Genomic DNA, 25,428 nt, shown 5'->3' on the forward strand with positions numbered 1-25,428 from the left:
AGATGGATTTTAACATTTATCGCAGTAACTCGAAGTACGGCTAAAAAGTCTGCCAATGCAGACGGTTCTGTGCAGCATGATTCTGATACCCATGATAGCCAAAATCAGGGTGACCAGGATTCAGCTTTTGATGACTTGTCAGGGACCTTTCAGCCTTCATTGTTTCAACAGGATTCAGGTAGTAAGTCTGATGAGGAAGATTCATCCCTGTCTAGGAAGGAGTTTATAGCAGAACAGAACCAAGACCCTGAGATTGAAGCTTTATAAGAAACATCTCTCTCAGATGATGAGATTAAGAAAATGGCAGTGGGGTATTATCTCAAGGATGGAGTGTTAATGAGGAAGTGGAGGCCACCTGCTATACCTGCGAGTGAGGAATGGGCAATTGTTCACCAAGTTGTAGTTCCTAAAGTTCATAGGACTGAAATTTTAACTTTGGCCCACAGTATGCCCTTCGGTGGCCATTTCGGAGTGAATAAAACTGTAAACAGGATTATGAAAGAAGTTTACTGGCCGAATTTGAGGAAAGATATTGTGACCTTTTGCAGAACCTGTCACACTTGTCAAGTTGTGGGTAAACCTAATCAGGTCACCCCAGTGGCCCCACTCCGGCCTATACCTGCATTCGGTGAACCCTTTTCCAAATTTATAGTGGATTGTGTTGGCCCATTGCCAAAGACTAAAGCTGTCCATCAGTATTTACTAACTATTATGTGTACTGCATCCACATTCCCAGAGGCAATACCTCTCAGAAATATTAAAGCTAAAACTGTGACGAAGGCTCTTAACAAGTTTTTTACTTTATTTGGTTTGCCTAAAGAAATCCAGTCTGATCAAGGAAGTAATTTTACATCTGGATTATTCCAGCAGGTAGTTTATGAACTGGGACCTAAACAAATTACATCGTCTGCGTACCATCCGGAATCACAAGGGGCTTTAGAAAGATTTCATTCTACCCTCAAAACAATGATTAAGACATACTGTGTTGAAAATGGAAAACACTGGGGTGAAGGAATACATTTGCTTTTGTTCACCATAAAGGCTGATTTATACTTGTGCATTCGGGATACGCCGTATCCTACACCGTAGGCCCAATTTAATTTTTGCATAGCCCTACGCCGTAGCGAGCATGCGTAGTTGTGTCTGCATCGCTATACACTTCACCACCAAAACGCAAGTTGGCGGTGGGGTTTCTCTGACACTGTTGAGCTTCTTCGTGAGAGACATGGACGAGGAAATGCATTTCAAATATTTTTGGATGTCGGCAGGTAGATTTGACGATTTGGTTCATTGTCTCCAACCATTTATTTTGCATCAGTGTACAGACATGGTGGAGAAAAGCAACCGGAAATGCGATGCTATCAAACGAACCAATCACAGTTGTTGTTGTCTGTGCCGCCACGACGCGTGAGTTACTTTTTAGAGGAGGTGCACGTCACCCAACGGCGTAGGGTGCAGTGTGTGTATGTGGTGCCTGTCGCATACATTTGACACACAAGTATAAATCAGGCTTAAGAGAGTCGGTACAGGAATCACTCACTGGGCTTTAGTCCATTTGAACTTGTATTTGGTCACAGAGTGAGGGGACCTTTGACCTTGTTAAAGGAACAGTGGATTGATGGGGATGTACATGTTAACTTGTTAGACTATGTTTTGAAGTTCAGAAATAAACTACACCAAGCCTGTCGTCTAGCGAGACAAAACTTGAAGATTTCTCAAAACAAAATGAAGTGTTGGTTTGATAAGCGGATCAAAACAAAAGAAAATACAAGGTGAGGGATAATGTGCTTGCCTTATCTCCAATGTTGACAAATCCACTTCAGGCGAAATTCAATGGACTGTATGAAATAGTCTCTCAAATTAATGATGTGAATTATGTTATTAAAACACACGACCGATGTAAACTAACACAGGTAGTACACATCAATATGATAAAGCCTTATTCTGACAAGCAGGCACCATCGGTGAGTGTTGTCAAACATATCAATCTGGCAATCCTGAGAATGAAACAATTGACTCATCTGAGACTTTTCACAAGCCAAACATGGTCCCGGTTAGACTAATGAACTCGGTTGTTCTCGAAGACATTGACAACAAGTTGGCTCATCTGCAGCCAAAGCAACAACAACAGCTGAAGGAATTAATTCTGAATTTTAAAGATTTATTTCCTGATGCTCCCAAGTAAACCACGGTCGCAGTACATGACGTAGATATTGGTCAAGCCAAACCGATTAAACAACACCCATATCGCATGAACGTAGAAAAGTGTAAATTGGCTGAGCAAGAAATTGAATATATGCTGGGAAATAGTATTATTAGGCCTTCAACATCAGATTGGAGCTCACCCTGCATTATTGTGCTCAAACCTGATGGTAGAGTTAGATTTTGCACTGATTATAGGAAGGTAAATGCAGTAACAAAAACAGATGCCTATCCTATCCCTAGGGTGGATGATTGCATTGATAAGGTTGGAAAAGCTAATTTCTTACAAAGATTGATCTGTTGAAAGGGTATTGGTGTGTTCCATTGACGGACTGAGGTAGAGAAATTTCTGCATTTGTGACACCTTCTGGGTTGTATGAATACAATGTTTCGCCATTTGGAATGAAATAATCTCCAGGAACATTCCAGAGAATGATTGATTCTGTAATTCAAGGGTTAGGACACACAGATGCCTATATTGATGACTTAGTCACAGGGAGTGACACTTGGGAAGAGCATATCTCTGTAGTAGAAGAGCTGTTTGACAGGCTTTCCAGGGCCAATCTTACAGTTGACTTAGCTAAGAGTGAATTTGGCCATGCCACTGTGATCTGTCTTGGCTGTGTTGTAGGTCAAGGCAAGTTGGCTCCTGTGCAGGCAAAATTCAGGCCATTTCTGAAGTTCCTGTTCCGACTGTGTGACGAAGGCCCGTCACTGATTACAGACGTCTCAGGGCACACTCGGTAAAACACTCAAAGGGTCATCCACACACATTATTCCCCTTTGTTATTGTGGTGAGTGCAGGCATCACAATAAATCAACAGTCACAATTTTACACTCATCCCCAGCAGTAATAGGTATGAAAAAAAGAAACACACTATGTCACAGTTTTATTATCTCAGGTCAATTTAATCATATTCGTCTTTCCAATAAGTGTTTTGCCGAAGTGTCATGATAATCTGACGTTTCTCTCCTCCACAGTCACTGGGTCTGAAACAGAGCTGCTGCATAGAGCTGTCTTATATAGAGGCAGCAGCAACCTGCACAGGTGTGCCGATGGTGGAGGATACCATCTTTACCTGGGACAAGGGTTATGTTACCTAATTACTCATCTTGTGGTAAAGTTTTGGGGTTTATTTAAGTTATTTAACCTGGAAATGGTGAATCCTGTGATGAAGTCTATGTGTTTATTGTGAGAACTGGTGGTAGAGTTTCAGATTGTGTGAAGTGGAAGATAATTGAGTTAATTAGCTTTTGGTTAGGGGGATTGGCTTAGCAGTTATAAACCTTGGGTTACCAAGGCTTTGGGTGTTTTTTTTGTTGTTTAGTCTGAGGGTGGTTGTTAACCAGACAGGTGACAATTGCAAGCTGTGTGTGTGTATATATATATATATATATATATTATAGTATTTTTTTAAAAAATCTTCTTGTTTTCATGTGGACATCCAAGTTTTTGTTGTTCCACTATTTTTGTAAATAAAAGCACCTCAATCTATTTTTGCCACTCAAGCCATCTTGTTATTTTTCGTAGACAGTTGACCCACAGTTTTTGTGACAGACTGGTAAGAAGGCTCTTGGAAGGTTTCTGGGAATGGTTGGATATTATCGTAAGTTGTGTAAGAACTTTGCTGATATCGCTCTTCCTCTGACTAATCTCCTGAAGAAGGGTGAAAAGTCTGTTTGGACCGAGACTTGTCAGGAAGCATTTGATCAATTGAAAGTTATTATTTGGGATTAGGTCAATCAATATAGTGTCATCAGCAAATTTAATTAACAGATTGGAGCTGTGGGTGGTGACACAAGTCATGGGTGCACAGAGAGTAAAGGAGGGGGCCAAGGATTCAAGCCTGTGGGGCATGTGTGCTGAGGGTCAAAGAGACAGAGGTGAGGGATCCCTCTCTTACCACCTGCCAGCCATCTGACAGGAAGTCCAGGATCCAGCTACACAAGGCAGGGTGAAGGCCGAGGTCTCTGAGCTTCTTCTCGATACTTCACAACTTCGTATGGCTAAAGCTATGCCCATGACTGCAAGGAACTGCAGAGAACTTTGGTCTCATCTGGAAACATCATAGAAACAAGCCTCCCCTCTATGGACTCTTCCTACACTTCCCCTGCCTTGGGAAAGCAGGCCTTGTACTCAAAGATGCCCACAACTTTGGACATTATTGCTGCAAACCCAAACCTCCATCGGGGAAGAGATGCAAAAGCCTTAAAGCGCATACCACCAGGCTCATGGACAGCTTCCTGTCTGCAGTTCTAGGCCAAATTAATGGTCTCCAGTCCAATAAAATGGACTCGACCTCACAATGTAACTCGACGTGACCCTGCCCCATATGTCTATCTGCACTGCACTTTCTCTGCAGCTGTAGCTCAGTACATGATAAGTCCCCATTTTAATTGTGTGGAAATATTAGACAGACTGAGCTTCTGCTTTGGAACCACAGAGGAAAAGTTAACTGAACTGATGAACACCAATAAATAGAAAAGGCTTCAATCTCGCATTACGATCTGCGGTAACTGGGATCAGGTGACCGGTGGTGGGTCTCCCAGACCAATTATCAGAATCAGGTTTAATAGCACTGGCTGATCTTATGTAATTTGTTGTCTCTACAGCAGCAACAGAATTTAATTCATAACAATAGATTTTTACCTTTGATTTAAAATAAGAATATACATATTAAATAGTTAAATTATATAAGTAATACAAAATAAAATTAAAATGTAATACTGTAAACTACTTTAATTGTGTGGAACTATTTGACTGACTGGGTTGTTGCTTTGGAAATTCTGGAGTGAAGCTGAACTAAACTGTACACATTTATGAAAAGCTCAGATAAATACAAAAGGCTAAGTTCTCATATGAATGGGTCAGACACCCAGAAACATTGGCTGCCCTTCAGCAGGTAAAAACAGTGGAATGAGGCCTAGTCCCAGGCCTCGGCCCAGTAGTTATGGTCTGAGGTCTGGGACTTGGTGAGAGTAAGCATTCGGCACGGACTAGAAGGGCCGAGATGGCCTGTTTCCATGCTGTAATTGTTATGTGGTTATATGGAAACATGCTGAAAATATTGCAGAATAAAACATTGTCCACCCACAACGAGAGGACGTGACAGATCCGGATCTCACTGCCTTGTCTGAATGGGCGAAAGATGAAGTTACACGTACACTCCAGCAGTGACCGGCAGATGCTGCAGATCTGCGGGAAAACGTGAACAGGAAACGGGATCACGTGATGGGTGGAGGGTCTCCCACCTGAACCGGTGACTCCGCTCCTCGCCCCTCACATGCTGCCAGACCCATCCGCTGCATTTCCCACATTATTCCATATTTACACCAGATACATTTTTACTTCTTCCCTCCAAATCGTCCCTGTCCCTTTCCCTCCACCCCCAGGTCACAGAGTCACAGGCTCGATTCCCATCCCGGTCCAACACACAATTCAGACCCAAACCGGAAATGTGCAGGTTTCATTTAAATCCCTCCATGTTTATAAACACTCATTTCTATTCACATTCCTCCAACTTCACTGGACAGGAACACTGAAACATCAAGTGAGAAACAGCTGGAGTTGGCCAATCAGCCCCTCTAACCATCAACAAGATGAAGGCTGCTCTCCCATCTCAGCCACATGTTTCTGCCCGATCCTCATTTCCTCGATCCCTCTGGTCTCCACACATCTGCCGGCCTCTGTTTTATGTGAGGATGATCACTGAGTCTTCACCGGCCTCTGTGGTGGGGATTTACAGACATTCACCACCCTCGGATTGGAGACATTTCCCCTTGTCTCAGTCCCGGACAGTCCACCCCCTTTTTCAGAGACTGGGATCCCTGGTTCAGCCTGTAATGATGTTGTGCATTTCAATGTGATCAACTCTCAGTCCTCGATTCTCTAATTGAAAGGGTTATCACATTTGATCTTTCTTCATATGATGACCCCACCATTCCAGGCATCAGTCTGGTGAATCTTCATTGCACTCTCCATAACAAATACTCTCTAACCTCTTTGTTAATCCTCTATGGAATTAATTTCCATCTTCTGCAGCCCCGTGTTGCCCCAACCACTCACCTCCCACCCCCGTCACTATTTCCACCTTCCCACCTCCCCCTCACCTGGATCCACCTCTCACTCCCCAGCTCTTGCCCCATCCCCACCCCTCACCTCTTTTCTCGGACTATTTCCCGTCCACTCTCAGTCCAGAGGGAGGGTCTCGGCCCGAAATGTTGACGGTCCATTTCCCTCCACAGATGCTGCCCGACCCACTGAGTTCCTCCGGCAGTTTGTTCTTTGGTCTGTGTGACCCGTGTTAGTGTGGGGAGCGGGATTTTACACCATATTCCCGGTACAGTCTCAACAAAACACAAATAATTGTCACTTTGCCCGGACCATTGGCCCCGCTTGCAGGGCAACAGTCTGCCGGTGTTTGCCCCCCAATGTGGTGAATCGCCACCACCGTGGGCTCAGACATTTCCACAGATGAGCCCCTCCTGTCCCCACCGGGACAAACATCCTGTCCGCCCCCTCTCTCACCGTCTTCATCCTCTCCCTCCCCGGGGAACCGGCATCAAACCGACGGGCCGAGCGGTCTCCTCCTACCTCTCAGCGACACATCAGACTCCGGCCGCAGGAGACGCTTCACAAACGCCCCAACTTCCCTCGGAGGGAAATGGAAATAAATCAGAAAGCGGACATTTACTTTGACGGTTGTCCCGCCGTGACGGAAAGTTCGGGAGACGGTGTCATCGGGGGTAACGCCCTCTGGGCTGGCCTGCCTCCTCTATTGGGTGGAAGCAGTGATTGACATTGCTTCCTACCAATGGGAATAGCGCAGCGCGTGACTCCTCTGTTGACAGCGGTGGGGAGGGGCTGGTCACGTGATTAGTAGCCCGGCCGTTTAAGCGACCAAGCTCGAGCTCACCAGCGCGCGGGGCACAAAAGGCCCCGGATGATCGGTTGAGGTGAGAAGGGGTCTCCGGGTTGGGGGTCTCACCGGGCGGCGTTTCCAACACCGACTTCGGGTAGTTGCTGTGACTCCGGACTCCGTGACCCGCAATCCCGGGACAGTCCTGCTCTCTTCCCTCTCTCTCAGCCCCACCATCCGTACACGGGCCCCGGGGAGCTTCCGGCTGATGAGGGAATGGGAACCGATGGGTCTCTCAGACAGAGCTGAGCTCCAGCTGTCTAAATGCAAGGATCGGGAACTCGGAGAAAGGGAACAAAATCTTTTACATCAGCTGTTGTGAAAATCACCTTTGTTCTGCCTCCAGTCACAAACAAGAGAAAATCTGCAGATGCTGGAAATCCGAGCAACACACACAAATTGCTGGAGGAACTCAGCATTAGTACTCTTTTCCATAGATGCTGCCTGGCCTGCTGAGTTCCCCCAGCATTTTGTGTCTGTTGCTTGTTCCACCCCCTCTTGTTCTGGACTTTTCTACCCGTGAGAACATGTTTTGTCCCACTCTCTCTGGGTACATAATGATATCAAACACCTTTGCCCTGGGCAACAAGTATCTTTCACATCACAAATGTGCCAGACTCCAATGAGACAGACTACTGCCCTTCCCTTCATATTCATTGGCATTGCCATCACTGAGTTCACCACCGTCAGTCACCTGGGGGAGGGTTCAGGGGAAATATTTGTCTACAATACAGAAACTGGTGTTACCTGTGCGTATTCTGGCGATGCAAATTTTGCTGGAGAATTAGCAAGTGGGAAGAAGTGGAGTGATATTTGAAAATCTGACTTTTTTAAGTGTCATTTAGCAAGCAAATGACATATGGACAGTGCAAAAGCTCTGACAAGAAAATCCATCATTACCTGTTACAGGCCTGCAACTTAGGTTGTGTGAGAGTGTAGATGAACTTAAACAAACCCAGAGGAGATCAAAGTTCTTACAGACAGTGATTTGATAGCTGTTAAAATGAATACCTCTCTATATAAAATTCACTGTGCACATGTGGGAAAATTGCATAATACAAGCTTTATGTGCACACTGGTCATTACAAATTTGAGGGGAGATTGGTGGGAAGGTGGGAAGACCTCCAGTGTCCCTGATGCCATGACGTACATGATGTGCATCCAGCTGCAGCTTGTAACCCTGCACTTTAAGGAGTTGGAACTTGAAATGGATGAATTCTGGATCATCCAGGAGTTGGAGGGGGTGATAGACATGACATGAAGAGAGGTGAGTTACACCCAAGGTGCAGGACACAGGAAACTGGGTGAGAGTCAGGAAGGGGAATGAGGTTAAATAGCCATCACAGAGTACTCTTGTGTCCATCCCGCACAACAACAGGTGGACCACTTTAGAAACTGTTGAGATTACCTGGCAGAGAAAAATCAAAGGGGTGATAGGGGATTCGTTAGTTAGAGGAACAGAACAAGAGGGGACTAATATCCCAGTGGTAAGGCTCGCTAGTGCTAGTGTGGGGAGAGGGTGATGTGGTTAAAATAAGTTGTAGGGGAAATGGGAGCCAGAATGACAGAACAGATAGTGGAGAGGGTGAATTGAATGAAATTGACTTTATTGCATACGTCCTTCATATACATGAGGAGTAGAAATCTTTACATCTCCATCTAAATGTGCAATGTGTAATTTATAGTCATTTATAATAAATAGTTTGTACACAGGACAGTCAATATAACATAGAAATTGAATTGTGTCAGCATGAATTAATCAGTCTGATGGCCTGGTAGAAGATGATGTCCCGGAGCCTGTTGGTCCCTTTGCTGTGGTACCGTTTCCTGGATGGTAGCAGCAGGAACAGTTTGTGGTTGTGGTGAATTGGGTCTCCAATATCCTTTGGGCCCCTTTTACACACCTGTCTCTGTAAATGTCCTGAATAGTGGGAAGTTCACATCTACAGATGCGCTGGCTGTCCGCACCACTCTCTGCAGGTTCCTGCGATTAAGGGAAGTACAGTTCCCATACCAGGCAGTGATGCAGCCAGTCAGGATGCTCTCAATTGTGTCATAGAAACATAGAAACATAGAAAATACGTGCAGGAGTAGGCCATTCGGCCCTTCGAGCCTGCACCGCCATTTATTATGATCATGGCTGATCATCCAACTCAGAACACCGCCCCAGCCTTCCCTCCATACCCCCTGACCCCCGTAGCCACAAGGGCCATATCTAACTCCCTCTTAAATATAGCCAATGAACTGGCCTCAACTGTTTCCTGTGGCAGAGAATTCCACAGATTCACCACTCTCTGTGTCCCTGTAGAAAGACCTTCGGATTTTGGGCCACATCCCCAGCTTCTTCAACTATCTGAGTTGAAAGAGGTGCTGCTGTGCTCTTTTTACAACACAGCCGGTATGTACAGACCATGTACATGAAAGATGGCAAATGGAGTTTAATGCTGGTAAGTGTGAGGTGCTACATTTTGGTAGGACTAATCAAAATAGGACATACATGGTAAATGGTAGGGCATTGAAGAATGCAGTAGAACAGAGGGATCTGGGAATAATGGTGCATCATTCCCTGAAGGTGGAATCTCATGTGGATAGGGTGGTGAAGAAAGCTTTTGGTATGCTGGCCTTCATAAATCAGAGCATTGAGTATAGGAGCTGGGATGTAATGTTAAAATTGTACAAGGCATTGGTAAGGCCAAATTTGGAGTATTGTGTACAGTTCTGGTCACCGAATAATAGGAAAGATGTCAACAAAATAGAGAGAGGACAGAGATTTACTAGAATGTTACCTGGGTTTCAGCACCTCAGTTACAGAGAAAGGTTGAACAAGTTGGGTCTTTATTTTTTTGGAGCGTAGAAGGTTGAGGGGGGTCTTGACAGTGGAATTTAAAATTATGAGGGGGATAGATAGAGTTGACGTGTATAGGCTTTTTTCATTGAGAGTAGGTGAGATTCAAACAAGAGGACATGAGTTGAGTGTTAGGGGGCAGAAGTTTAGGGGTAACATGAGGAGAACAACTTTACTCAGAGAGTGGTAGTTGTGTGGAATGAGCTTCCAGCAGAAGTGGTAGAGGCAGGCTCGATATTGTCATTTAAAGTAAAATTGGATAGCTATATGGACAGGAAAGGAATGGAGGGTTATGGGCTGAATGCAGGTTGGTGGGACTAGGTGAGAGTAAGCATTCAGCATGGACTAGAAGGGCTGAGATGGCCTGTTTCCATGCTGTAATTGTTATATGGTTATATGTGAGATCCTTGGTGATGTTTATGCTGAGGAACTTAAAGCTGTTCACCTTCTTAACCCCAGATCCATTGATGTCAATAGGGGTTAGCCTGTCTCCATTCCTCCTGTCGTCCACAATCAGCTCCTTTGTTTTTGTGACAATGAGAGAGAGTTTGTTTTCTTGACACCAGTCAGATGTTGTTCAGACCTCAGACAGAGTCAGCAATCAAATGGTTGAGCATGGTGCGATGAATGTGCTGAGCTGTGTGTATCACAATGCAAGAAGCATCGTAGGAAATCCAGATGAGCTCTTGGACAGGGAATTATGATATTGTAGCCATTATTGGGACTTGGTTGCACCAAACAGTCTGAGGGATTTAGAGGAACAAATTTGTAGAGAGATTGCAGACCATGACAAGGAACAAAAGTGTGATTTTAACTTTCCATATATTGACTGGGACTCCCATACTGTAAAAGGACTCAAGGGGGTAGAGTTTGTCAAATGTGCCCTTAATCAGTTTGTAGAATTCCTGACGTAGAAGTGTGCGATGAGCTGTTAGGAAATGTTCCAGGGCTGGTGACAGAAATTAGTGATCATAATGCAATGAGATTCAAAGTAACTACGGAAAACGAGAGGTGTGCACCACGGGTTGAGATTCTAAATTGGAGAAAGGTCTATTTTGATGGTATCAGAAAGGATCCGACAAGTGTGGTTTGGGACAGTCTGTTTTCTGGCAAAGGAGTACTTGGTAAGTGGGAGGCCTTCAGAAGTGAAAATTTGAGGGTGTCTAGTTTGTATATGCCTGTCAAGATAAAAGTTGAAAGGTAACTGGCACAGGGAACCTTGGATATTTTGTTCCTCCAAATGCGTCAGAATGTTGGGTGCTACTAAGGTTCATTAATGACTACAATATCAAAATTCCACCCCCGAGCTGATCCAACTTTTTTTAAGTTGTCTTCTGTGGTTTCTAAAAGCTTCCCAATAGTTTTTGCTTTTTTGTTTGCCCTCTCTTTGGCTTTTATGTTGGCTTTGTCTTCTCATTTCATCCACAGTTGTGTCCTCCTGCGTTTCCAATGCTTCCACTTCTTTGCGATGTATCTATCACTCAGCTCCCGAATTGCTCCCAGAAACTCCAGCCATTGCTGCTCCATTGTCACTCCTACCTTTTCCCTTCCAAACAAGTTTGGCCAGCTTCTCTGTCATAGAAACATGGAGAAGTTCAAACGGAAACAGACTATTTGGCCCATCTAGTCAATGCCGAAAAAAGCTTTAAGCTGTCCAATGCAACTACCTGCACTGGGACCATCGCCCTCCATACCCCCACCATCCAGGACCCATCCAAACTTCTTCTAAATGGCGAAACCGAGCTCATATTCACTACTTGCGCTGACATCTCATTCCACACTCTCACGACCATTTCAGTAAAGAGCTTTTCCAAATGTTCCCGTTAAATTTTCACCTTCCCCACTTACCCATGACATCTGGTTGTCATCCCACCCAACCTCAGTGGAAAAAGCTGCTTGCATTTACCCTATCTATACCCTCATAATTTTGTATACTTCCAACAAATTCTCAAAGCAATGTATAATTTCCTTGTTTATGTTTAGAGCCTTTTTTAGGTGTATGAAATGATGAGGGGCATTGATCATGTGGGTAGCCAGAGGTTTTTTCCCAGGGCTGAAATGGCTAACACGAGGGGAGATAGTTTTAAGGTGCTTGGAAATAGATACCGAGGGGATGTCAGGGGTAAGTTTTTTACACAGAGAGTGGTGGGTGCGTGGAATGCACTGCCGGCTATTCGTGTGAGAGTGTTTCAGTTACTGTGGGGACAGGAACCCATGCAGCTCAGTGGGAACAGGGAATAATACCAGCGCAGAGAGTCAAACTGAGCTGGGTCACAGATCGGAGATGGCAGAGAGGTCCAATTCTTATAGAGACAGGAAGAGCATCAGAGAATTTGATGGTCATTCCAGGTAACAGCACTGTGCCCAGTTAGAAGATGATTTCTCTCTCTGACTTGGGTAACAGTGAAGTTGAACAGAGTGATCCCAGATCACACGTTGACAACTCAAGTGACCTCATCTGAGATATTGTCCGACACCCATTGATGGATTTTGTAAATATTTTTACAGGTTAAACATGACAAGGAATTTGTCTACTGGAATCTCGAACACAACATGCCAGTTTTGCTGTCTCTGTCCAGATAATTTAAGAAGAGGAGCAAGGGATTCACTCGATCATCCTTCCTACTCAGACTGTGAGGAGGGATTCACTCGGTCATCTGACCGACTGGCACACCCATCATTTTACACAGTGGGGGTTGGAGGGAACCGATTCACTGAGCAAACAGTGGGAATGGATTCAGTCGGTCATTTTAACTGAAGGTACATCAGCAAGTTCACACCGGACAAGGCCATTCACCTGCTCTGTGTGTGAGAAGGGATTCAGTTGGTCATCCCACCTGTGGACACACCGGTCAGTTCACACTGGGCAGAGGCTGGTCATCTGCTGAATTTGTGGGGAAGGATTCACTCGGTCATCTGACCTAATGGCTCACCAGCGAGTTCATACTGGAGACCGGCCGTTCACCTGCTCAGACTGCGGGAAGGGATTCACTCGATTATCCCAACTGAAGGTACATCAGCGAGTTCACACTGGAGAGAGGCTGTTCACTTGCTCAGTGTGTGGGAAGGGATTCACTCGGTCATCCACCCTACTGACACATCAGTCAGTTCACACTGGGGAGAGGCCATTCACCTGCTCAAACTGTGGGAAGGGATTCATTTCCTCATCCCACCTGAAGGTACATCGGCGAGTTCACACTGGGGAGAGGCCATTCAGCTGCTCAAACTGTGGGAAGGGATTCACTTCCTCATCCCAACTGAAGGAACATCAGCGAGTTCACACTGGGGAGCGGCCGTTCATCTGCACGAACTGTGGGAAGGGATTCACTCGATCATCCAGTCTGAAGGTACATCAGCGAGTTCACACTGGGGAGAGGCTGTTCACCTGCTCAAACTGCGGGAAGGGATTCAGTCAGTCATCTGAACTGAAGGTACATCGGCAAGTTCACACTGGAGAGAGGCCGTTCACTTGCTCAGTGTGTGGGAAGGGATTCACTCAGTCAGCCAACCTACTGTCACATCAGTTAGTTCACACTGGGGAGAGACCGTTCACCTGCTCAAACTGTGGGAAGGGATTCACTTCCTCATCCCAACTGAAGGTACATCGGCGAGTTCACACTGGGGAGAAGCCGTTCATCTGCTCGGACTGTGGGAAGGGATTCACTCAGTCATCTCAACTGAAGGTACATTGGCGAGTTCACACTGGGGAGAGGCCGTTCATCTGCTCGGACTGTGGGAAGGGATTCTCTCAATCATCCAAACTGAAGGTACATCAGCGAGTTCACACTGGGGAGAGGCCGTTCACCTGCTCTGACTGTGGGAAGGGATTTACTCGATCATCCCAACTGAAGATACATCAGCGAGTTCACACTGGAGGGAGGCCATTCACCTGCTCAGACTGTGGGAGGCGATTCACTCGGTCATCCTTCCTACTGACACATCAGTCAGTTCACACTGGGGAGAGGCCATTCACCTGCTTGGACTGTGGGAAGGGATTCACTTGCTCATCCCACCTGAAGGTACATCAGCGAGTTCACACTGGGGAGAGGCCATTCACCTGCTCGGACTGTGGGGAGGGATTCACTTGCTCATCGCAACTGAAGATACATCAGCGAGTTCACACTGGGGAGAAGCCATTCACCTGCTCAGACTGTGGGAAGGGATTCACTCGGTCATCCCCCCTAATGACGCACCAGCGAGTTCACAGTGGGGAGCGGCCATTCACCTGCTCAGACTGTGGGAAGGGATTCATTCAGTTATCTCAACTGAAGATACATCAGCGAGTTCACACTGGAGAGAGGCCATTCACCTGCTCAGAGTGTGGAAAGGGATTCACTTCGTCCTCTCAACTACTGGGCCACCAGCGAGTTCACACTGGAGAGAGGCCATTCACCTGCTCAGTGTGTGGGAAGGGATTCACTCGGTTGTCTCATCTTCAGAGACACCAGCGTGTTCACACAGGGGAGAGGTCGTTCACCTGCTCAGTGTGTGGGAAGAGATTCAGTCGGTCATCCAGCCTACAGAGACACCAGCAAGTTCACACTGGGTAGAGGCTGATCACCTGCTCGGACTTTGGGAAGAGATTCTCTCAGCCATCGCCACCAAATGTCCATCATTGAGTTCACACTGGGGAGAGGCCGTTCACCTGCTGGGAATGTGTGAAGCAATTCGCTCAGTCATCTAACCTTATGTAACTCTCGTTTCAGCTAGCAGCTTAATATAGGGGGTGATAGCCCCCCAGCCTGGCCAAATTTAAGAAAGATCATTTAGGTGGATGCTGCACGATGTGTCCCCTGTTACAAATCAGTACCCCAAAATAACAAACGATACATAATATGCGATTAAACGATTGGGCTTTGTAGTTCTTTCTTTGACTATAGGGTGAGTAAAAAAAAATAATGAAGAAGAAAAAGAGCCCACTCCGTCCATTCATGTCTTCTCATCTCTCCCCAGCAAAATACAGTGAAAATCTCTCTTCCAGACTCACAAGAAAGAACAACATTTCTCTCATTGGATAGCCCTGCACTCCAAAACCCTGTTATCTCTAGTCATAACCTAAACATTACTGCTACAGAGAAACCATTACCTCAGCAGTGATACATTGCAGAGAGGCCATTCCATTAGCAGTGAAACCTTACAGCATGTTACACTTGTGACACCCTACCGGGTTCACACTGAGGAGAAAGTTTTAATAAGCTGCATGCTGGATATTTGTCCATCACCGTTGCTGAATGCAATTTCGAGAGTGACTGTCGGTGCTGAACTCTGCAATTATTGCTGCTGCTCACCACACCCAGTCTGCACCCTGGTCACTGGGCATGGGAGCAGTTTCCTCTGCTGCATATTCACCTTTAATGGGACTGGAGTGGAGAGCGGCCAGTGAAGGAGTGGAGCTTTGAGGCTTTGGCTCGAGATGTTTCGGCGAGCAGCGGCAGAGGATGAGCTTGCTCCCAGTAAGGTAAGGCTGGGTATGTTCCTTTAATTATTTTGATTAACTTAGGAGTTGGTAATGCAGGCAGTAGATAGGGCAGTCCAGTGCTCCGATTGTAGGATGTGGGAAGTGAGGGACAGCACAATTGTCTCTGATGACTAAACCTCAGGGATCTGTACTGGGTCCAATGTTGTTTGTCATATATATTAATGATCTGGATGATGGGGTGGTAAATTGGATTAGTAAGTATGCAGACGATACTAAGATAGGTGGAGTTGTGGATCATGAAGAAGGTTTTCAAAGCTTGCAGAGAGATTTAGACCACTTAGAAGAGTGGGCTGAAAGATGGCTGATGGAGTTTAATGCTGATAAATGTGAGGTGCTACATTTTGGTGGGGCTAATCAAAATAGGACATACATGGTAAATGGTTGGGCATTGAAGAATGCTGTAGAACAGAAGGATCTGGGAATAATGGTGCATAGTTCCCTGAAGGTGGAGTCTCATGTGGATAGGGTGGTGAAGAAAGCTTTTGGTATGCTGACCTTTATAAATCAGAGCATTTAGTACAGGAGTTGGGATGTTATGTTGAAACTGTATGAGGCATTAGTAAGGCCAAATTTGGAGTATTGTGTACAGTTCTGGTCACCAAATTATAGGAAAGATGTCAATAACATTGAGAGAGTACAGAGGAGATTTACTAAAATGTTGCCTGGGTTTCATCTCCTAAGTTACAGAGAAAGGTTGCATAAGTTAGGTCTTTATTCTTTGGAGCGTAGAAGGTTGATGGGGGACTTGATAGAGGTATTTAAAATTATGAGGGGGATAGATAGAGTTGTCATGGATAGGCTTCTTGAGAGTGGGGGAGGTTCAAACAAGAGGACATGAGATGAGAGTTAAAGGGTAAAAGTTTAGGGGTAACATGAGGGGAACTTCTTTACTCAGAGAGTGGTAGCTGTGTGGAACGAGCTTCCAGCAGAAGTGGTTGAGGCAAGTTCGATGTTGTCGTTTAAAGTTAAATTGGATAGATATATGGACAGGAAAGGAATGGAGGGTTGTGGGCTGAGTGCAGGTTGGTGGGACTAAGTGAGAGTAAGAGTTCGGCATGGACTAGAAGGGCCGAGATGGTGCCTGTTTCCGTGCTGTAATTGTTATATGGTTATATGGTTAAACCTGCAAGAGGTGCATCCAGCTACAGGTCTTGTCAATCCGAGTTAGGGAACTGGAGCTGGAGCTGGATGAACTTCGGACCATTCGGGGGGCGGAGGCAGTAATAGACTGGAGTTGCAGGGAGACAGTCAGGAGACAGGTAACTGGGTGACTGTCAGGAGAGGGAAGGGGAATAGACAGAAAGAGCAGAGCACCCCTAGTGGCCGTTCCCATCAACAATAAGCGTACCATTTTGGATACTGTTGGTGGGGACAACCTGCCATGGACAAGTTGTAGTGGTTGTGTGTCTGGCACCGAGACTGAACTCTCAGCTCAGAAAGGAAGGAGGGAAAAGAGAAGAGCAGTAGTGATAGGGGATTTGATAGTAAAGGGGACAGATAAGTGGTTCTGTGGGAAAGATCGAGAATCCTGGATGGTCTGTTGCCTCCCTGGTGCCAGGGTCCACGATATCTCGGATGGAGTTCTCGGTATTCTCAGGAGAGAGGGTGAGCAGCCAGATGTGGTGGTCCATGTGGAGACCAATGACATAGATAGGAGTAGGGATCAGGTCCTGAAGAAGGAATATAGGGAGTTAGGGGAAAAAGTTAAAAAGCAGGACCTCAAGGGTGGTAATCTCAGGATTGCTGCCTGTGCCACGAGACAGAGAGGGTAGGAATTGGAAGTCATGGCAGTTGAATGTGTGGCTGAAGAGTTGGTGCAGGGGGCAGGGGTTCAGATTTCTGGATCATTGGGATCTCTTCTGGGGAAGGTCTGACCTGTACAACAAGGACGGGCTGCACCTGAACTGGAAAGGGACCAATATCCTGGTGGGCAGGTTTGCTGGAGCTGTTGGGGAGGGTTTAAACTAGTTTGTCAGGGGGGTGGGAATCAGAATGTGAGTGCAGAGATGAGGGTAGAAGGAGAAGGGTATGATGCTGTGTGTTCTGAGTTGGTGAGGAAGGACAGGCAGGGGACAAAACATACATGTAGCCAGTTTGAGGGGTTGAAGTGTGTCTATTTCAACGCTGGGAGTATTAGGAATAAAGGGGATGAACTTAGAGCATGGATCAGTACATGGAACTACGATGTTGTGGCCATTGCTGAAACTTGGCTGGAGGAAGGGCAGGATTGGCTGATGCAGGTACCGGGGTTTAGGTGTTTTAAAGGAATAGGATGGGAGGTAGAAAAGGGGGAGGGAGTAACATTACTGGTCAGGGATAGTATCACGGCTGTAGAAAGGGAGGATGCTGCAGAGGGAGTGTCCACTGAGTCAGTGTGGGTGGAAGTCAAAAATAGGAAGGGATCAATCACTGTGCCGGGAGTGGTCTATAGGCCCCCAAATAGCCCTCGGGACATCAAGAAGCAGATAAGCAGGCAGATTTTAGAATGGTGCAGGAAATACAGGGTTGTAGTTATGGGTGATTTCAACTTCCCTCATATTGACTGGCACCTCCTGACTGCAAGGGGGATAGATGGGGCTGAATTTGTCAGGGGTGTTCAAGAAGGATTCCTGACACAGTATGTGGACCGTTCGACGAGAGGAGAGGCCATACTGGATCTAGTTCTGGGTAATGAACCTGGTCAGGTGGCAGACATCTTGGTGGGGGAGCATTTTGGTGAGAGTGACCACAACTCACTTAGCCTCAGCATAGCTATGGAAAAGGATAAAAACAGACAAAATGGGAAAGTGCTTAACTGGAGAAGGGCTAACTATGAATGGATGAGGCAGGAACTAGTGAGAGTAAATTGGAAACAGGTGTTGAAAGGTGAAAGCACAGAAGTAATGTGGAGGAAGTTTAGGGACAACTTGTGCTGGGTTCAGGATAGGTTTGTCCCACTGAGGCAAGGAAAAAATGGTCGGAAAAGGGAACCGTGGCTGACGAAACACGCGAGGCAACTCGTCAAGTGGAAGAAGGAAGCAGATGTTAGATATAAGAAGCAGTCAGAGCCCTGTTGGTCGCTTTTCGATTGCTCCTACCCTGTTTACTTAATTGTCTCTACCAGTCTTTTTTTTTGAAACCTTATTATAATACTTCAATACTGCTTTACTGTGGCTGGGAAAAGAACCAAAGCGTTTGCAAAAGAAAGAGAAACAGAAGATGAATCCGCAGTCACTTTGGATTCAATCAGTGACTTCCTTAAACGGCAAAAGTAGGAATTCTGTGAAGAGTTTCAACAGCTTAACAGCAAATTGGATACAATTCAGTGAACTTTATTTGAGCATGAGAACCAAATTCAGGAGAATACTGTGAAGCTGAGGACGTTGAAGATACAATTAAACTCTGCAAAGAGTTATCTTTATCCAATGATAAAATGCTGAGAAGGATCATCAGATCGAAAATAGAAATAGGAGAAGTAACTTGCGAATCCTGGGTCTTGAAAAATCAATTGAAGGAGCTGAGCCTACGAAGTTTTTTTGCAAACTTTCTGAAGCAGCTTTTTCCTGCTTTATTCACTTCCGAGCCGAAGCTCAATGGAGCTTTTTGCTCTCTGGCTTTGAAGCCATTGTCCTTGGCAGTGAAACCCAGATCGGTCAGACTAGCCTTTCATGAATTTCGTATTAAGAACCTTTTAATTCGCCATACCCGGAGACAAGGAATGATCGATTTCCAAAATTACAAGGTTAGATTTGTGGAAGACTATTCACCTGAAGTTTTGGCTGATCGCATGAAATATAAAGAAGTTATGTCGGAATTTTATGATAAAGGGTATAAACCATCTCTTCAGTTCCCCGCACGTCTGAGTATTGTTTTGAAGAACGGATTGCGAAAAAGAATAAATTCAGTTGAAGATGCAAAGGAGTTTCTGAAGGATGAATTCTAAAACTGTTATACTTATTTGATCAAGTTTTTTTCTTCTGTTAATATGAATTTGAAATAAGGTTACGTTTTGGCTGTTCATATATTGTCTTTTGTTATATATTTTTTGATACTACTTTATTTTATCCCTTTTTGAGGCTTTATTTTAATACAGCTTTCTTTGAATTTGTTTAAAGTGATCCTTTCATATTTTCGAATACTGAGTTATTTTGCTTTTTATGTTGTGTCTTGGTAGGGACATAATGACCTTGCAGGACTGGAGTTTTTTTTCTATCAGCCGGATTTTTTGGGGCCGGTACTTAGTTCTTAGCTCACTGACTGTCTATTGGTCAGCTTTCTCGCTTTGGGTAGGGGAGGGGGTAGGGCCTATTTCTCTCTGGGAGCTGTGTTGGGTTGAATATATGATTGTTTGTTTGAATACCTTACTTTACGGTTTGCTTTCTAGTTTTAATAACTTATGGCCAGATCTTTTAATTACATGTTGATTGGTATTTAAAATGGTTCGAAATATTAACCTGTTTAGTTTGAATGTGAAAGGGTGAATCACCCCACCAAAAGGAATAAAGTGTTTGCTTATATTAAAAAAATGAAAGCACCCATTATTTTTTTTTTACAAGAAACACACATACGCAGCTGTGATACCTTACGTTTTTTTTTTACTGGGTGGAAGGGTATGCAATTCTACTCTTCGTTTAACGCAAAATCACGTGGAGTTTCGATTTTTGTAGATACTACAGTTTCCTTTATTCAGCATAAAGTTGTTTCGGACCCTAATGGTCGATTTGTTATTGTATCAGGGAGTTTTGACAGTAAGTTGATTGTTTTTGCTCATGTTTATGACCCCAGCGTAGATGATCCAGGATTTTTTGAACGTCTATTTTCATATTTGCCAGATTTGTGTACCTACTCCCTTGTGATGGGAGGAGATTTTAACTGCTGGTTAGATCCAGTATTTGATCGCTCATTTGTTAAACCAGCCACACTAAATAAATCAGCTTTGTTTATCCAATCTTTTCTAACTAAATGTGGTATAGTTGATGCTTGGCAGTTTCTGCATCTGACGGACAGGGAGTATTCTTTTTTCTCTCATGTCTATCATTCTTATACCGGGATTGACTTTATTTTTATTGATAGTCAAATGATTCCATTAGTTCGATCAATTGAATATAAAGAGATTGCTATCTCTGACCACTCTCCTGTAATTCTATCTTTAAATCTTCCTGGTACTATCCCCATGAGTAGATTTTGGCGATTTAATTCAACTCTGTTATCCGATGAGGATTTTTAAAAAAAATTATGGAGAATCAAATTACTCTTTATTTTTGAAGAAAATACGTTGGAAGAGGCGTCTAGCCTGATTATATGGGATACTTTTAAAGCATACATCCAGTGTCAAATTATTTCTTATACTGCAAACATCATTAGAAAAGCTAACAAAGAAAGAAATGAATTAGCCAATCAGTTAAAGCAACTGGACCATAAATATGCTTCTGTACCTGATCCTGAAACATATAAGAGACGTATTGAAACTAAAACTAAATATGATCTTCTTTTAACATATCCAATTGAAAGCCAACTTTTAAAAGATAGAAGTCAACTTCATATTCATGGAGATAAAACTGGTAAGCTACTGGCTAATCAATTGAAGCCATTTTCAGCCAAGCGGCAAATTAAAGAAATACATAAAATTAATGGGGACATGACAACTGACCACCTTGAAATTAATGAACTTTTAGAGAATTTTATTCTAAATTGTATAGATCTGACTCTGTTAATGATAATATTGCAATGAATAATTTTTTAGATCAATTAAATATTCCTAATCTTTCGTTAGATGATCGTAGGCAATTGGATCAACCTATTTCCCAGGATGAAATTGCTCAGGCTATTTGAGAATTGCATTCTGGGAAATCCCCAGGACCCGGTGGATTCTCTGGAGAATTTTATTAGGCTTTTTCCTCCTTGCTTATACCACATTTATGTTCTACCCTTACAGGAAGGAAGACAACCAGAGTCTTTTTACGGAGCTTCCATTTTGCTCATTCTCAAAAAGAATATGAATCCTACTAAATGCTCTTCGTATAGACCTATCTCTTTACTCAATTTTGATACTAAAATTTTATCTAAAGTGCTGGCTTGAAGATATATCTTGCACATGCACCAGTCGTGCATGCAGCCTGGTACAGCCAATCCGATCTATTCTTCTTACTTTTTAATTTCCGTTATTTTTTGTATTTTTTTTCTCACGGTAACACGTCGAAGCTGCACGCTACCTAACATGCTGGTAGAGAGAGTTTTCTTTGGGTTTTCTTTAGCACTGGAAATGGTTACATCCCGACACGCTGGACAGAAGCAAGGTCGCATTGTATATTTCACGGACCAGCAAACACCGTCCGGCTCAGCGAACAGAGCGATGGACACCCCAGCTGAAATCCGGAGGAAAACACACAGAGGGGGATCACAAAGCCGAGGAAAAAGGACCGGGTCGAGACAACAGAGACTTTTGGAGAAGAGGAGTTCGGTGGGTAATACCGTTCCGGCTGACCGGAAGTGCACTGAGAGCGGTAAGCGCAAAGGAGTTGGGTGCTTACTGATCTGGCTAACAACGGATAGTGCAATCCGAGGTATATTATGATCGAGGAACGTGTTTGCAGACTGGATATTGAACTTTTTACTGTTGGACTTTGGCCACATTCCACCGTGATACAACACTTGGCAGCACGGGAGGTCGTACCTGCCTGTGGCCATCGAACATGCAGCTCCTCCCGTGGAGGGTCAGACACCCTGAGCCAATAGACTGGTCCTGGACTTATTTTCCATCTGGCACAGTTTGCATTTTGGTGTTCGATTGTTGGGGTTTTTTGTATTGCTATATTTACGCTCAATTCTTGGTTGGTGCGGCTGTAACGAAACCCAATTTCCCTCGGGATTAATAAAGTATATCTATCCATCTATCTATCTATCTATATTGATAGGATGCAAAACTGGGCTGAGAAGAGGCAAATGGAGTTCAACCCAGATAAGTGTGAGCTGGTTCATTGTATTAGGTCAAAGATGATGGCAGAATATAGCATTAATGGTAAGACTTGGCAGTGCGGAGGATCAGAGTCAAGTCAAGGCACTGTATATTGTCATTTCCACCATAACTGCTGGTACCGTACACAGTAAAAACGAGACAATGTTTTTCAGGACCATGGTGCTACATGAACAATACAAAAATTACACTGAACTACGTAAAAAAAACACACAAAATTACACGAGACTCCAGACCTACTGAGGACTGCATAAGGTGCACAAAACAGTGCAGGCATTACAATAAATAATAAACAAGACAGTAGATTGGTGTCAGTCCAGGGTCTGGGTGTTAGTGTGGGGAGCGGGATTTTACACCATATTCCCGGTACAGTCTCAACAAAACACAAATAATTGTCACTTTGCCCGGACCATTGGCCCCGCTTGCAGGGCAACAGTCTGCCGGTGTTTGCCCCCCAATGTGGTGAATCGCCACCACCGTGGGCTCAGACATTTCCACAGATGAGCCCCTCCTGTCCCCACCGGGACAAACATCCTGTCCGCCCCCTCTCTCCCCGTCTTCATCCTCTCCCTCCCCGGGGAACCGGCATCAAACCGACGGGCCGAGCGGTCTCCTCCTACCTCTCAGCGACACATCAGACTCCGGCCGCAGGAGACGCTTCACAAACGCCCCAACTTCCCTCGGAGGGAAATGGAAATAAATCAGAAAGCGGACATTTACTTTGACGGTTGTCCCGCCGTGACGGAAAGTTCGGGAGACGGTGTCAGCGGGGGTAACGCCCTCTCGGCTGGTCCGCCTCGACTATTGGTTGGAAGCAATGATTGACATCGCTTCTCACCAATGGGAATAGCGCAGCGCGTGACTCCTCTGTTGACAGCGGTGGGGAAGGGGCTGGTCACGTGATTAGTAGCCCAGCCGTTAAACCGACCAAGCTCGAGCTCACCAGCGCGCGGGGCACAAAAGGCCCCGGATGATCGGTTGAGGTGAGAAGGGATCTCCGGGTTGGGGGTCTCACCGGGCGGCGTTTTCAACACCGACTTCGGGTAGTTGCTGTGACTCCGGACTCCGTGACCCGCAATCCCGGGACAGTCCTGCTCTCTTCCCTCTCTCTCAGCCCCACCATCCGTACACGGGCCCCGGGGAGCTTCCGGCTGATGAGGGAATGGGAACCGATGGGTCTCTCAGACAGAGCTGAGCTCCAGCTGTCTAAATGCAAGGATCGGGAACTCGGAGAAAGGGAACAAAATCTTTTACATCAGCTGTTGTGAAAATCACCTTTGTTCTGCCTCCAGTCACAAACAAGAGAAAATCTGCAGATGCTGGAAATCCGAGCAACACACACAAATTGCTGGAGGAACTCAGCATTAGTACTCTTTTCCATAGATGCTGCCTGGCCTGCTGAGTTCCCCCAGCATTTTGTGTCTGTTGCTGGTTCCACCCCCTCTTGTTCTGGACTTTTCTACCCGTGAGAACATGTTTTGTCCCACTCTCTCTGGGTACATAATGATATCAAACACCTTTGCCCTGGGCAACAAGTATCTTTCACATCACAAATGTGCCAGACTCCAATGAGACAGACTACTGCCCTTCCCTTCATATTCATTGGCATTGCCATCACTGAGTTCACCACCGTCAGTCACCTGGGGGAGGGTTCAGGGGAAATAGTTATGTACAATACAGAAACTGGTGTTACCTGTGTGTATTGTGACGATGCAAAAGTTACTGGAGAATTTGCAAGTGGGAAGAAGTGGAGTGATATTTGGAAATCTGACTTTTAAGCGTCATTTAGCAAGCAAATGACACATGGACCGTGTGCAAAAGCTCTGGCAAGAAAATCCATCATTACCTGTTACAGGCCTGCAACTTAGGTTGTGTGAGAGTGTAGATGAACTCAAACAAACCCAGAGGAGATCAAAGTTCTTATAGACAGTGATTTGATAGCTGTTAAAATGAATACCTCTCTATATAAAATTCACTGTGCACATGTGGAAAAATTGCATAATACAAGCTTTATGTGCACACTGGTCATTACAAATTTGAGGGGAGATTGGTGGGAAGGTGGGGAGACCTCCGGTGTCCCTGATGCCATGACGTACAAGATGTGCATCCAGCTGCAGCTTGTAACCCTGCAGTTTAAGGAGTTGGAACTTGAAATGGATGAATTCTGGATCATCCAGGAGTTGGAGGGGGTGATAGATATGACATGAAGAGAGGTGAGTTACACCCAAGGTGCAGGATACAGGAAACTGGGTGAGAGTCAGGAAGGGGAATGAGGTTAAATAGCCATCACAGAGTACTTTTGTGGCCATCCCCCACAACAACAGGTGGACCACTTTAGAAACTGTTGAGATTACCTGGCAGAGAAAAATCAAAGGGGTGATAGGGGATTTGTTAGTGAGGGGAACAGAATAAGAGGGGACTAATATCCCAGTGGTAAGGCTCGCTAGTGCTAGTGTGGGGAGAGGGGGTGTGTGGTTAAAATAAGTTGTAGGGGAAATGGGAGCCAGAATGACAGAACAGATAGTGGAGTGGGTGAATTGAATGGAATTGACTTTATTACATACGTCCTTCATATACATGAGGAGTAGAAATATTTACATCTCCATCTGAATGTTAAAAGTGCAATTCACAGTAATTTATAACAGATAGTTTATACATAGGACAGTCGATATAACATAGTTTACAATTGTATCAGCATGAATTAATCAGTCTAATGGCCTGGTAGAAGATGATGTCCCAGAGCCTGTTGGTCCCTTTGCTGTGGTACCGTTTCCTGGATGGTAGCAGCAGGAACAGCTTGTGGTTGTGGTGAATTGGGTCTCCAATATCCTTTGGGCCCCTTTTACACACCTGTCTCTGTAAATGTCCTGAATAGTGGGAAGTTCACATCTACAGATGCGCTGGCTGTCCGCACCACTCTCTGCAGGTTCCTGCGATTAAGGGAAGTACAGTTCCCATACCAGGCAGTGATGCAGCCAGTCAGGATGCTCTCAATTGTGTGTCCCTGTAGAAAGACCTTTGGATTTTGGGC

General features: G+C 45.0%; 1 protein-coding gene across 1 annotated transcript in view; it reads left to right on the forward strand.

The window, feature by feature from the left end:
- LOC140207827 (uncharacterized) overlaps positions 1-20,334 on the forward strand; it is a 49,835-nt gene extending 29,501 nt beyond the window's left edge. The window contains exon 4 of the mRNA XM_072276388.1: positions 12,873-20,334. Within this exon, the coding sequence (XP_072132489.1) occupies positions 12,873-14,516 (1,644 nt within the window). The 3' untranslated portion in view covers positions 14,517-20,334. The remainder of the gene's footprint in view (positions 1-12,872) is intronic.
- Positions 20,335-25,428: the final 5,094 nt, after the last annotated feature.

Source organism: Mobula birostris, chromosome 13, assembly GCF_030028105.1.
Source record: "Mobula birostris isolate sMobBir1 chromosome 13, sMobBir1.hap1, whole genome shotgun sequence".
Classification (NCBI taxonomy): Eukaryota; Metazoa; Chordata; class Chondrichthyes; order Myliobatiformes; family Myliobatidae; genus Mobula; species Mobula birostris.